The 14,281-nt window shown below is 38.5% G+C and overlaps 1 protein-coding gene across 11 annotated transcripts in view; it reads left to right on the top strand.

The window, feature by feature from the left end:
• The window catches only part of LOC129730188 (uncharacterized), a 112,994-nt gene extending 100,930 nt beyond the window's left edge, over positions 1 to 12,064 (top strand). For all 11 annotated transcript variants that reach the window (XM_055689327.1, XM_055689326.1, XM_055689325.1 and 8 more), the window contains 3 exons: positions 300 to 438; positions 536 to 690; positions 10,707 to 12,064. In XM_055689327.1, the coding sequence (XP_055545302.1) occupies positions 300 to 438; positions 536 to 690; positions 10,707 to 10,816 (404 nt within the window). In that variant the 3' untranslated portion in view covers positions 10,817 to 12,064. The remainder of the gene's footprint in view (positions 1 to 299; positions 439 to 535; positions 691 to 10,706) is intronic.
• The last annotated feature ends 2,217 nt before the right edge of the window (positions 12,065 to 14,281 follow it).

Here is a 14,281-nt window from a genome sequence, read left to right as displayed (position 1 = left end):
GGTGCGAAAAGCTCGTCAATGCATTTACCAAAAAACGAAACGAAAACAACCGCCACAGTGCACTGGTATTATGCCTTGCGTTGCAATGTACTGTCTCTTGTTTTTTTTTTTTTATTTTTGTACATTTTTTGTCTGGTGTGAATATTTCTCAAACCTTCCTTTTCTCGGTGGAAATCGATATCCTCTTCGGGCCTACTATCTACTCCCTACCCGTTGTCGAATCTATTGTTTTTCACGCACCTACACCCTCGCTCGAATAAAAAAAAAAACCGAAACACTCCCCAAAAACCATCCCGCAGCACCCATCTGTCTACCGGAGAAGAACGAAGATTTTCTAGGCAAATTCGGCTGGGCCGCCGGCTGGGGTGCACTAAATCCGGGCTCGCGGTTGCGACCGAAAACGCTACAAGCAGTCGACGTTCCTGTGCTGGATAACAGGTGAGTTTTTCTCTAGTGAAAGACACGCAAAACTGCAGGCAATTGGCAACCGCTTCTGTGTTTTGGGCACGGTTAATGCTTTTCCGCTCGTTGACAGAGTTTGCGAAAGGTGGCACCGTTCGAACGGAATCAACGTGGTCATCTACCCGGAGATGCTGTGCGCCGGGTACCGAGGCGGTGGGAAGGACTCGTGCCAGGGCGACTCTGGTGGGCCGCTGATGCACGAGAAGAGCGGACGATGGTTTCTGATAGGTGAGTAGGAATGAATTGTACGGAAGTTTTATTTTAAACTAAAAAAAAAAAATAAAAATGAAGAAGAAAATATATTTGAATTTGAAAAACGACTTTAAGGAAGGAGCCTACTCTGGAAAGTCGAAAAATAATTATTTTCGTGATTTTTTTTTTTTCGGATGTTCAAAGTAAAGTAACGTGTTCGGGTATTTTAGCTATTCTTTTTTTTTAATAGGGTTTTTTAACAATATGTTTATTTGACACGGCACGATACATACAATGTTTAACGGAGCCAACTTAATCTTATTTCTAGAGTAACTTATAGACTAAAAGAAATTTTTTTATCCTCGCTGCCGACTACGAGCCCAAACTTAATCTAGGATTAAAACTAGCATGGTTTTTTTTTCGATGGTTCAAATTGTTGGGATTCTTAAATGGGTACACTTATGCTTTTCAAATAGCCGTAGATCAACATAATGTATGTAGTGCTCCGCTGGGCCAAGATATCACGAACCGGGACATTGGACTGTATTCCTCGGGCCCTGAGGGTTTCCAAAAGTAGGGATCTGGCGCCACGGAATTCAGCACATACCCATACTACGGGATCAATGTCAGGATTACTACTAGTGAGCCCAATACGCAGTAGGTTTGCGTCTAACCCGTAGTGGTTGGACATAATCCGAGACATCACGCGAATGAAGTCTCGTCCTACATCCAACCCCTGAAACCAAGGCTTTGTAGATACCTGTGGGATGATGCTGTGTAGCCACCTTCCCAGTTCTCCCTTATCCCAAAAGGTCTGCCAGTTGAGAAGCGTACTCTGACGTGAAATTTGTAAAAACTCATTGTAGGCAATTGGTCTATCGTAAATATCACCGTTTGTTGCGCCCACCTTAGCCAAAGTGTCCACTTCCTCATTGCCCGGAATGGAACAATGAGAAGGGACCCACACTAAGGTAATCTGAGAAGATTTTTCGGATAAAGCACTCAAATGTTCCCGTATTTTCCTCAGAAAGTATGGTGAGTATTTTTTTATTTTTAATCGATCGGAGAGCCTCAATAGAAATTAGACTTCCGTTAAGATGAAATAATGGCCCTTAGGCATTTTTTCGTTAATCCCTATGGTATACTGAATTGCAGCCAAATCTTCGACGTAAGCAGAAGCAGGATTATCGAGCTTAAAGAAGACGGTTAAATTGTTATTGAAGATACCAAAGCCAGTGGACCCATTGAGAAGTGATCCATCAGTGAGCAGTTCTCGCTGAAACCGTCCCACTGCACAGTGGTCTAAACTCGAAAAATCGTGATAGTTTTAGATTTGACTGTGAAATATTGATTTTATGTACCCAGTATCTGCAGCAAGTTTATTCCAAATAACAAGGTCTTTCTTTTGGCGTTTTCGGTTTTTTGATCAATCCCCCTAGTAGTTAGATAAAAAAATTATTTTTTCTAATTTTCAAAATACTCGATTGCTTTCTTCAGCAAAGTTCTAGGAAAACCTATAAGAAAATGAATTGCTGAATACTGTAATCTTCTATCTGTACGTCTGATATGACGAAATAGAGTTTCACGAGGAACAGTTCTCGAAATTAATTTTTTGTTCATAACTTTTTCTGTAATCGTCAAAACAGTTCAACATGTTCTAAGATTTCGTTCATTCTGCTAAGCCTCGCATTTTTGTAGAATATATTGGTTTGATATTTTCATTTGCTGTGAAGATATTTCTAGTTTTTTGCTGGAAATAGCCATATTTTGAGTCCATATTTCTCCGAAGGTTGCAGATAGTAGCAAACCAGACTGTATGCATTTGAAATTTTGTCAAAAGAATCGCATTACTTATAAGAGTTCAACTGTTTCCAGTTGTATCCAACCGAGTACTGAATGAAAGGAAAATACCCCTCAAAATGAGTTTTTTGTCCATAACTTTTTCTGTAATCGTCGAAACAATTCAAAATGTTCTAAGATTTTGTTTATTCTGCTAAACCTCGCATTTTTGTAGAATATATTGCTTTGATATTTTCACTTGTTGTAAAAATATTTCTAGTTTTTTTCTGAAAATAGCCATATTTCGAGTCCATATTTCTTCGAAGCTTGCAAATTATTTGCTTGCATTTATAATCCGGTATTTTTTCCACAGGACTTGATATAAATGTACCGAAGCGTTGTGGAGCCATCCTTCAAGCTGTTGCTTCTGGTAGAAAGTTGAACACTGAAAAATTCGATAGATATTGCATCGACACGGCGCGAAAATTAGTGGAGTTATATCTATGGTACTATCTACCTGCGTCAGTACACAAAATACTGATTCACGGTGCACAGATTGCTGACCACTTTCTGGTTCCGACAGGACAGCTCTCGGAAGAAGCACAGGAAGCATTGAACAAAATTATACGGGAAACACGTGAACATCATTCCCGTAAAATTTCGCGGGTGGCTACAAACACCGATATTTTTCACCGCTTTCTGGAGCTATCGGATCCACTTATTTCTAGCAAACGTAGCTTCATTTGTAAAACTGAGCAAAGCTTATCAACTGATGCTTTATATTTGTTAGATTTAACTAAAACAGAAGAAGTTTTGGAATCATCGGAAGCAAATCATTATAAACTGAAAACATAAAGTATAAAATATTTTTTTTTTCACTAAATACTTCAACTTTATACGTCATAACTGTATATACGTCATAACTTTCATTCTGTACTCGGTTGGATACAACTAGAAACAGTGGAACTCGTTTGAGTAATGCAATTCTTTTGACAAACTTTCAAATGCATACAGGTTGGTTTGCTACTATCTGCAACCGTCGGAGAAATATGGACTCAAAATATGGCTATTTTCAGCAAAAAACTAGAAATATCTTCACAACAAGTGAAAATATCAAACCAATATATTCTACAAAAATGCGAGGTTTAGCAGAATGAACGAAATCTTAGAACATCTTGAACTGTTTTGACGACTACAGAAAAAGTTATTGACAAAAAACTAATTTTGAGGACTGCTCCTCGTAAAACTCTATTTCGTCTTATAGATTTTCCTACAACTTTGCTGAAGAAAGCAATCGGGTATTTTGAAAATTAGAAAAAATAATTTTTTTATCTAACTACTAGGGGGATTGATCAAAAAACCGAAAACGCCAAAAGAAAGGCCTTGTTATATGGAATAAACTTGCTGAAGACACTGGGTACATAAAATCAATATTTCACAGTCAAATCTAAAACGATCACGACACGATCACGTGACATGAGGTCTTTGAAAAAGGATATCTTTGTGTAAATGATTGAAAATAGTAAAAAAATGAGAAAACCACTTAGGTTGGTTCATATTGATGGACCCCTCGGGTACAAATCGGTTAAACGGTTTTTACAAAAATTGATTTTTTAGCAATTCTTGATATTTTTATTATTTTTCTCTTGAACCCCCTTCAACAAACACATTGTTTTTAGAGAAGAATGATAGAGCTTTCATTTCAAGTAGAAAAAAATTGGCCGCCATCTTGGATTTTATCAAAAAAAAACGTATTTTTGAGTAAGCGGAAAGCTGAGAAAAAATGCTTTAAAATACATTTGAAAAAATCAGGTGAGCATTAAGTTTACCTTGCCATTGAGATCACTTTTCGAAATCGAGCTCGGAACAGTTCAACGCATGACGCGCGGCCGGTATCAAATTAACGCAATATACTGAGCCTGCGGTGTGCGTATGTTTTGGACAGTCAGTATTCCTAGTTCACAGGTAGTACGTGCACACACGCACCGTAATTTTTGAATAGCCTTTAATCAACTGGCTGAATTTCATTAGGGAACAAACGTACCCTTTTCGTCGGTTAGAATTATATTGTACACGGAGGTGGAGGGGACAATCTGTTCACGTGGAATATGTATGACCCCTAATATACACTACACACAGATACACACCACAGGCTCAGCACATTGAGTTTATTTAACCGATTTGGGCTCGAGTGGTCCATTAATATGAACTACTCAAATGGTTTTCTCATTTTTCCCCTGCATTCAATCAATTAGACACAAAAATACCCTCTTTTGCCTTTCTCCTATTGCCTTTCTCCTAGAAAGGTATAGCAATCACTGAAAAAACTAAAGGTATAAAAGTGCTCAAAAGGGCCGAATGTCGTATATAACTCGACTCAGTTCGACGAGCTGAGCATTTTCTGTATGTGTGTGTGAGTGTATGTGTGTGTGTAACGCTCTCTCAATCTCACTCGATTTTCTCAGAGATGGCTGAACCGATTTCAATGAAATTAATTGCAAATGAAAGGTCTAGTTCCCCATAAGACCCTTTTGAATTTTATTGTAATCTGATTTCTAGTTTAGAGGTTATGTATCAAAATGTAAAAATCACGAAACATCAATATTTCAGAAACTGCACAACCGATTTGAACAAAATTAATTTCAAATGAACGGGCTACTATTTAATCTCACTCATGTTTCTCAGAGATGGCTGGACCGATTTTCATAAAATCAGTGTCATATGGAAGGTCTTGTTGCCTCATAAGACCCTATTGATTTTTTTCGCAAATGAATTATTGCTTTGCCTGTTATGTTTAAAAATGTGAAATCCAGCTATGAAAAGAAACATATTCCGGAGACTACAAAAACTCACTCACTTTTCTTTGAGATGGTTGAGCCGATTTCCACAAAATTAGTGTCAAATGAAAGGTCTAGCTGCCTCATAACACCCTATTGAATTTTGCTGTAATCGGACTGTAACTTCGTTTGTAATGTATCGAAATGTGAAAATCATGAAACTTCATTGTCTTAGAAACTACACAACCGATTTGAACAATATTGATATCAGATGAACAGGCTAGTTAAGAGTTAACTGATGAATTATGATTGAACACGTGGTTTCAAAGCTTGGCTGCCCTATACGTTCCCTTTTCATCTGATTATAATCGAACTTAAGCACCCGTTAGGTATTAAATTGTTAATAAAACAACGAGAGTCTATCATCTCAAAGATTACCTGACTTATTTGAACATAACTAGTGCCATCCCGCATAAACAATAACCATAAAACGTGCCTAACACCTAGTTCGGGATATAGTCCTGACTGTATGGGGTATCGTTAAACCATATGGATTATCATCCGTTTATGGTTATTGATTATGCGGGATACGAACAAGTCATCTCTCAAACTTACAAATAACAAACTTCATAACAATTTGATATGTGGTTCAAAAGCTTTGGAAAGAAAGGAAATTCCTAGACTATTTAAAACTATACCCGTATTGATCAATATATATGGCCTCAACATGATTTAAATGTGTTATCGTATTATTTGAACGTTCTTGGTATCGCTCGTAATTAAATTGTTCGAAATTAAGAGTCATTTCTTTTATTTCGCTATTTCTTAAACACATATTTTAAAATTCAATTACAACATCAATATTTTAGAACCCAAAGAGTGAATATACCTTTATTGGATTTGAGCATTCATGTAAATCTATTTTTACATATAATAAGTTTAAATGAGAAAAGCTGAGCCTGACCGCTAGGTGGTTTAATTTTGGTTTTGAAGAGCTCATGTCACCAGTGGGACGGTTTCAGCGAGGATTGCTTAGTGTAAAACGCATTGTCGCAGTTGATGTTTTTATATTCATTATAAAATATTTTCGGGATCCGGGATTCCACGAGGTTCTTCTATCATGGATGTGACGAAAAACACAGTAGAATTAAAAGTATCTAATAAGTTTAAGCGATTACTTGAAATACACAGTCATAAAACGAGTTTGCGAATTAAGTTCTACAAGCTTATCGAAATTTTTAATTACCAAGGGGTTCAAAACCTCACTTTTGATGAAAACACGGGTAGTCAGATCCCAAAAGCGGTCTTTCAATGGAAGAACGCCCGCCAAAACTTCCAAATTCTTCGTATGGGTTGAATGCATGCAACTTAAGGCGATACGTAAACAACGATATTGCAATCGTTCCAGCTTGATTAAATGGGTGATCGCTGCGGCGCGGAAGCGAAAACACCAGTACTCAAGCACCGATAATATCGTTGTTTGGTAAAGCCTTATCAGGCCACCTGGGTGGGCTCCCCATCATGATCCGGTTATTGTCCGCAGAAAATTCACTCTTTGTTGGCATTTTTTTATCAGATACCTAATATGGCAACCCCAGGTGCCTTTTGAGTCGAACCAGACGCCAAGATATTTATATACCAAAACCTGAGAAATCGTTTCACCCATTAACTGTGAGTAGAGCTGAGCTGGCTCACGCTTTCTAGAAAAAACTACTATCTAAGTCTTCTCCGCAGAGAATTCGATACCTAGCTGTACGGCCCAAGCAGACAAATTGTCCAAGGTATCCTGCAACGGTCCTTGCAGATCGTCAGCTCTGGCTTCTGTGATAGAAACCACACTGTCGTTTGCAAGTTGTCTTATCGTGCATTAATTTGCGAAACATTCATCAATGTCATTTCAATGAAAATTGTAAAGGAGGGGGCTTAAGCATGAGCCCTGGGGAAGACACATATAGCTAATTCGAAATGTTGTCAACTCGCCATGCGAAAAATGCATGTGTTTTTCTGACAACAAATTGTTCAAAATTAGAGAAAATCCTTGTTGGTAAAGTTTTCCGGAAAGGATGTCAATAGAAACTGAATCAAAAGCCCCCTTAATGTCCAAGAACACAGATGCCATTTGTTCTTTGCTAGCATACGCCAGCTGAATTTCTGTTGAAAGCAACGCAACACAATCGTTCGTCCCTTTGGCTCGGCGATAACCAAATTGGGTATTTGATAGTAGACCATTTGATTCGACCCAATGGTCCAGGCGACGGAGTATCATTCACTCCATCAATTTACGGATGCAGGATAACATTGCAATCGGCCTATACGAGTTGTGTTCGGAAGCTGGTTTTCCCGGTTTTTGGATGGCGATCACTTTCACCTGCCTCCAATCCTGGGATACAATATTTTGCTCCAGCAACTTATTGAACAATTCCAGTAAACGCCTCTTGGCAGTGCCGGCAGATTCTTCAACAAGTTCATTTTGATTCTATCTAACCCAGGCGCATTATTGTTGCAGGACAGGAGGGCCACTGAAAGTTCTGCCATCGTAAAAGATGATTCTAAAGCGTCGCGGCCTGGAGACGGATCGCGAGTAATGTTTTGCACAGGAACAGAATCCGGACATACCTTCCTGGCAAAGTCAAAAATCTACCGACTCGAGGACTCTTCGCTTCCGTTGACTACATTACGATTTCGCATTCTCTTGGCTGTGCTCCAAAGAGTGCTCATCGATGTCTCTCTCGAGGTTTCGTTTACGAACCGGCGCCAATAACCGCGTTTCATTGCTCGAATCAAGCTTTTAAGCTTGGTATCATGCTCCGAATACCGGTTGAAGTCGTCGAGTTTTTCTTTCTTCGAAAAGCCTTGAACGCGTGTGATTGTTTCACGTAGACATCGGAACACTCTTGGTCCCACCAAGGAGTGGGAGGCCGTCTATTAATCTGTACTCCGGGATATCGCTTCGTTTGGGTTTGTAACGCGGCGTCGAGAATCAAACCCGCGAGGAGGTTATATTCTTCGAGTAAAAATCAAGTGTACCAAACCAAGGAGGACGTTTCAAAAACCTTTTTCAGATTTTTTTTCTGAATGCTTTGAAGCGATTTCTTCGTTGTTAAACAACAACTTGACCAAATCGGTACAGCATAAAGCATTGCTGGTCTAAATATTTGTTTATAAATCAAAAGTTTATTCTTCAAACAAAGTTTAGAATTCCTGTCAATGAGAGGATATAAAAATCTTATACATTTGGTGCACTTTGCACTTTCAATGTGATCTTTGAAAAGAAGGTTTTTTATCGTAAATTAGTCCCAAGTACTTAACCTTGTCAGACCAACACAAAATAACCCCATTCATCTTGACAACGTGATTATTGTTTGGCTTGAGGAAAGGAGCCCTATTTTTATGAGGAAAAAATTATCACTTGAGTTTTAGAGGCATTGAGAGAGATTTTCCACTTTTGAAAGTAGGAAGAAAAAATATCTAAACTTTTCTGCAATAGAATGCATATGACACGAAAAGTTTTTCCTCTTACGGAAATGCTTGTGTCATCGCAGAACAATGACTTTGTGCATCCTGGAGGTAAATCAGGAAGATCTGAAGTGAAAATGTTGTACAGGACTGGGCCCAAGACTAAACCTTGAAGCACACCTGCCCTGACAGGAAATTTATCAGATTTTGAATTCTGATCGACAACCTGTTAGTACCAAATCGGTGGTTGATGGATTTCTTACAGAAAAAAGCATGATGGACTATTCGGAGACAAAATAGAATAGTACCCTGAGCAACAATTTCTGGTGAGTTTTTGTAAATCAATTAAAATAAGTTTTGTGCTCGCGTGTGCATTGGAATGGTAAATATGCTGCGGCAATAAATAAAATCCCAAGTTCAGTTTGAACTTCAATTCTCACAATTTCAATAACTTTCGTCTCAAGAGCACGATGTTTGATCCTGCGATGGATAGCAATTGCAACTCCACCGCCGGAACCCTGAATCCTATCATAGTCTTGGGACCACGTAATTGGAATTATATATTTGATGTTAGGCTTCAAAAAGGTTTTACTAAAAATTGCACATTATCCACCGTAAAAAAATGAAAAAACTCGTTCTCATTGGCCTTCAATGAGCGAGCATTCTAATTTAAAATTTTGATTGATTTATTGAAAATCATTGTTAAATTTCAAATTTGATACGATATTGAGAGTAAAATTTGTTCCAATTTGAATTGCTTCAAACATGGATTTTGCCTGTAGCATGGCGTTTATAAGACCGAACATTGCCTGTTGCAGAAAAGAAAGTTTTGCCGTAATGTCAACTGCCTGGGACATTAGAAAAAATATTTTCGGTAGCAATATTAGCTGGGGTAATAAATGTATTTTTTTCTATTGTCTTTTGTTTACCCCCCACATTACGGGCATTTTAGAACTACCTACATTAGGAGGAATAATGTTTGAACTACCTGTTACCTGTGCATACGTTAAAAGGGTATGCAAAGGAGTAAAAAAATACTGGTAAGGTTTGAGAATTTAAAGTTTGTTTTGATTTGGGAAATTGAATTTTGTTACCCTGCCTTGCCTCAACAATGGCTAAACAGACAGGGCATTCGTAAAAAATTAACATATGGTTGCCGTTACAATTGGCACAGCGAAAATTTTTACTCTCTTCATAGGACATTTGACATTTTTTGTCCATGTTACAGAAATTAGATCCATGGCAAAATCGTTGGCAAGTACGGCAGTGGGTACTTTTAACCTCCGCCATTCTTCCTATAAATTTCCCATTTTAACCGCACGCTGTATAAAGCAACAGATTCGCAATCCTTGAAAATGAACTATAGATTCCTGATATTTGTGTTGGTTAAACCAAGTATCTTAGTAACGTGCACCCATGGGTCCTAGATCAGCCCAACGATTGGCTGATCCCGCCAATAAACTATTAGAGGCACCCTTTGCATGATGAAAATTCATTTGAATACAGGATTTGCATTGTTGTTGTCGGGTGATACTGAATGCTGCAATTCGAAAAACGGACAATTACAGCATTCAAAAGATTATTTGGTAAACTCAAAGAGGGAAACTGTCAGAAATGTACACAGGATACTCTATCGTGAAAACCTCACAAATGGTGACATCATTTGAGAAATAACGCAATCGACTGAAAAGTGCAATCAATTATATCATGATTGCATTTTCCAGTCGACCCTACTTCAGTAGTTTGCAGACTGATTGTCTTCTTTCAAATTCTTTCTGAAAAAAGCTATTAACATTCAAGTTTGATTTAAGAGTTTTGAAACGATTACGTCACTCTCATCACCAGCCGAACGTGCTTTGTTGGAACAACAATTACCGTCTGGTTTAGAAAGACTTGTTGTTTATGTCGTCCCGGGAAGTAAAGGACTGTATATAGTGCTGCTGCAGTATTAGAAATTGCTATAAAAATTAAAACCAATGAAAAATTCTTAAATGACTGCTTTACTTATGCAAGATGTTTAAATCTATATTCCAATTCCAGGTATCGTGTCTGCAGGATACTCCTGTGCCAATCGGGGTCAACCCGGAATTTACCACCGCGTCGCCAACACCGTGGACTGGATTTCACACATCGTCCAAATTTCGCCCTAAACAACCGCGCTAAGTCAAACTTATTTCAAACCCACTGAAGGCAGCCCATATGGATTAGATGCAGCCAAAACGAAAAGAGGCCCTACATTTGCTACTTTGGTAATACCATTCTTGGTGCTGAAATTATTTATGAGGAATACCACCGGCAACCAGAAAGTCGTTAAGCTAGATGATTTGAGCTGAATGGTTCAATGAAATATTTAAATATTTATTATGTCCTGGCGTAGTCAGAACGTAGCCGGGTGAACTCGGTAGGTGGGTGGCTTTTTCTTAGTAAGAAAATTAACTATAAAACAACTGAAAAAACACAAAACTCCTAATCCTGATGCAACCACCTTACTAAGGTGAATGAAATGCTTCAAATTCTGTACCGAACTCAAAATTAGACGCCACGGTATACCGCGTAATTGCCCTCATTGTAAAACAACGTACTAGCATACCTGATTGTGATATATGTACTGACGAGACACGTGATTGATAGCGAATAGTTCACAGGACGCGATAAGTTTACACAAAAGCCAAGCAAGAGTATGCAGGAGGATGTAAAAAGAGCAACACTGAAAGAGTAACAATCTACACTAATAACATGTTTCTGTGAAACTGTTCAATTAGTAGGACGTAAATATACAAACAAAAAGACATAAGCCGACACAGAATAGATGATATACAAATCAAACGAAATCAATAATAAACTCATTTTCTAAACGGTTTTCGGTAAGCGAAATCGTGCAGGCCATCGTTTGCAATCGACAAGGAGCACACGAGTTAGCCTGGAATCCTGGGAACGCCCTCCAGCTGTTCGAATAGTAGTAGTAGTAGTAGTAGTAGAAGTAGCAAGAAGTTGGCGTTTTGTTTATGTAAATATTAAAATATCTGTCTTCGCTGTCCTCAAACAAACAATAGGTTAGTGAACTTAGGTGATTCTATAGGTTTTTAGGCGGAAAAAGTTTACTCGATGTGACGGAAAAAGAGCTGACAGTTAAAAAAGTTGCCGATTTCCGTCACCTCTAGAGCTAGGGAAACAGAGAAACGAATTGTTACCATATCAATACTTTGTAAAAATGAACAAAACCAGAAAAAAATCTGTTGATCAAGAGTATCCAAACTGTGGTCGCCGAACCAAGCTTTTATACAGTAAGCCTTCTGTATGGGTTGAGGGAGAGAGATCGGAAAAGAAAAGTTTTGTACAGGAGCAAAAGCTCACACGAATGCCTGAAGTAAAACAAGTGCCTGGATCTATGCAACGAATGACGCTCGTGATGAAGTTGTTTCATTTCCGAAATGGTCCCTGCTTTCCCAAAGTGATCTCTTATCTTGCGTTTTAGTTTTTGCATAATAAAATGAAGTAAAATTTGAAAGTCACTGCAAAATGTTTTCATGGGGAAAAATAAATAATATCACTCAGTATCAAATACGCCAAAGGTTATGTTTTCTGAATATCCAACCAACTACTTCTGGAAACTTTGTTAGTTTCCTCATGTTTTCTAATGAATTATACTAAAACACTTTTTCGGTAGATTAAAAAAGAAAGCGGCTGGTATCTGAGACACAACTGCAACATAGGACTACAGATATTGTAATTCATCAAACTTTTCACGGTTGTTTAACTATCAACTTGTTCTATATATTTATTTATTCAAATTAGTCGGTATTATGTCGTTATTGTTCTTTGTACCCGTTTTTTTTTTGAGGTTACTAATTCAAAATATTATTAGTGTACCGTGATTTTTTTAACGGATTTTCAAAAAACCCTATGTTTTTCACCCAATTCCTCAAATTTTTTACGAAACGCATACAACTAACGTGTGATACAATACGAGAACATCTGTTCTCAGCTACAGAGTCTGACAAAGTGATCCCGTGATAGATTGGGTTTTTCTTAACGGTTGAAGGTAACGTGGTTCGCCAGTTTACTATTGAAAATATTTACACGTTGATTGACACAGTATTTGATTTAAGATGAGTGTATGCCTAGTGTTCATCAAACGTTGATTCGGTACACATAAAACAACGTAATTCCCAAAATTGAGATTTATATGCGATTGTCATCAAATTTTCAGCGTATAAAAAGAAACTATGCAAGTTAGTTTATCTTTTACCATCATTGATTTGTTTTTTTTTTGCCTTTATATCCAAATGCCCGTACTTTGATCTTAACGCCGGTCATGAGGCTATGAGGCATCGATCTCGGAACCGATTATTTCTGCGTATTTACCCATGCATCATTACTTTGGAATGTTTCAGAGAATACTTATTCAGAATAGCCCAGCTTTTCTCGATTAGGTGCAGCTCCGGTAAATTTGTGGAGTTAAGAACTATCGGAACGTAATCTAAATTATTCGCTGAATACCATACCAGCACGTACTTCGTGTAGTGGCATGCTACCAAATCCGGTAGTTTGGACCGCATTTGACAGAGGAAGAAGCCACGTTTGGAGACACTCTTTCGAATACACCTCTGTCAATTTATAGAACTTGAGGTAACGAAAGTTGTACTCCGCTTCCGCAGGAACACATCGTTAGCCAAAGCAAGGATTTCTCGGTGATCTTTTATATCTTCCACATTCGGAGGTTCTATGGCACAAATCATTATCCCTGGCAGTGAAATACAGGTTCTCTGGAATATGTTTGAAGTTCGCCTTAACATAAGTCTCGTCATTTATTACGCAGCAAAGTGGTTTCGTCACCTTTTTGTCGTATAACTTCCGGGCTCGGCTTTTTCGTTCGGGGCTTTCAACTTTTTAGCAAACGCGTTGTTCTTTCAACGACATTTTGCAGACTATTGCGCGCCACCACCTCACATAGTGTCAAAAATGCACGTTAAACTATCTTCACTCAAATATCAATTAATTTCACCGAACGAATCAAAAGGTAGACCAATTTCAGTGCGTGCAGATTTGACCCCTACATCCTTTATGGAATATATGAAATCTGGTTGGTGGTGGCGGGTGACTTCAACGCTTGGGCTGCTAAATGAAAAAGTCACTGTAAGAACCAGAGGAGAGGGGTCAGATCTTGTTAGAAGCTTTGTCAAAATCAGATCTGGTCAACGTTGGGACCAAAATTACATTCAGTAAAAATGGTTTGGAGTCGATCTTCGACGTGACTGATCACGAGCTTGAGGGTAAACTATGCCTACACCAATAGTGACCATCAGTCGGTTTGCTATAGTGTACGCTACAACGAGAGGCGGCAAGCTACGGCTAGAGCCAACATCTCCGCAGTGCGTGCCTCCCTACAAGATGGAGGATGCAACTTGCGCGAGCCGAAGAACATATAGCATTGTGCAGTAGTCAGATTTGCAAAACCGGCGCCTAACAGCTTGAAAACAAAAATCGAGCAAGAGGGCTTTCTTCGAGGAGCACGAGTGATAACACGAACGGGTTACGCGTACAATATCGTAAGAGACAAGACCAAAGGCGCATCGGCGCCTGCAGAGCGATCACCAGCGATGCTGAAGCGTATA

The sequence above is a fragment of the Wyeomyia smithii genome, chromosome 3, assembly GCF_029784165.1.
Source record: "Wyeomyia smithii strain HCP4-BCI-WySm-NY-G18 chromosome 3, ASM2978416v1, whole genome shotgun sequence".
In the NCBI taxonomy this organism is placed as follows: Eukaryota; Metazoa; Arthropoda; class Insecta; order Diptera; family Culicidae; genus Wyeomyia; species Wyeomyia smithii.
This window is presented reverse-complemented; position numbering and strand designations above follow the sequence as displayed.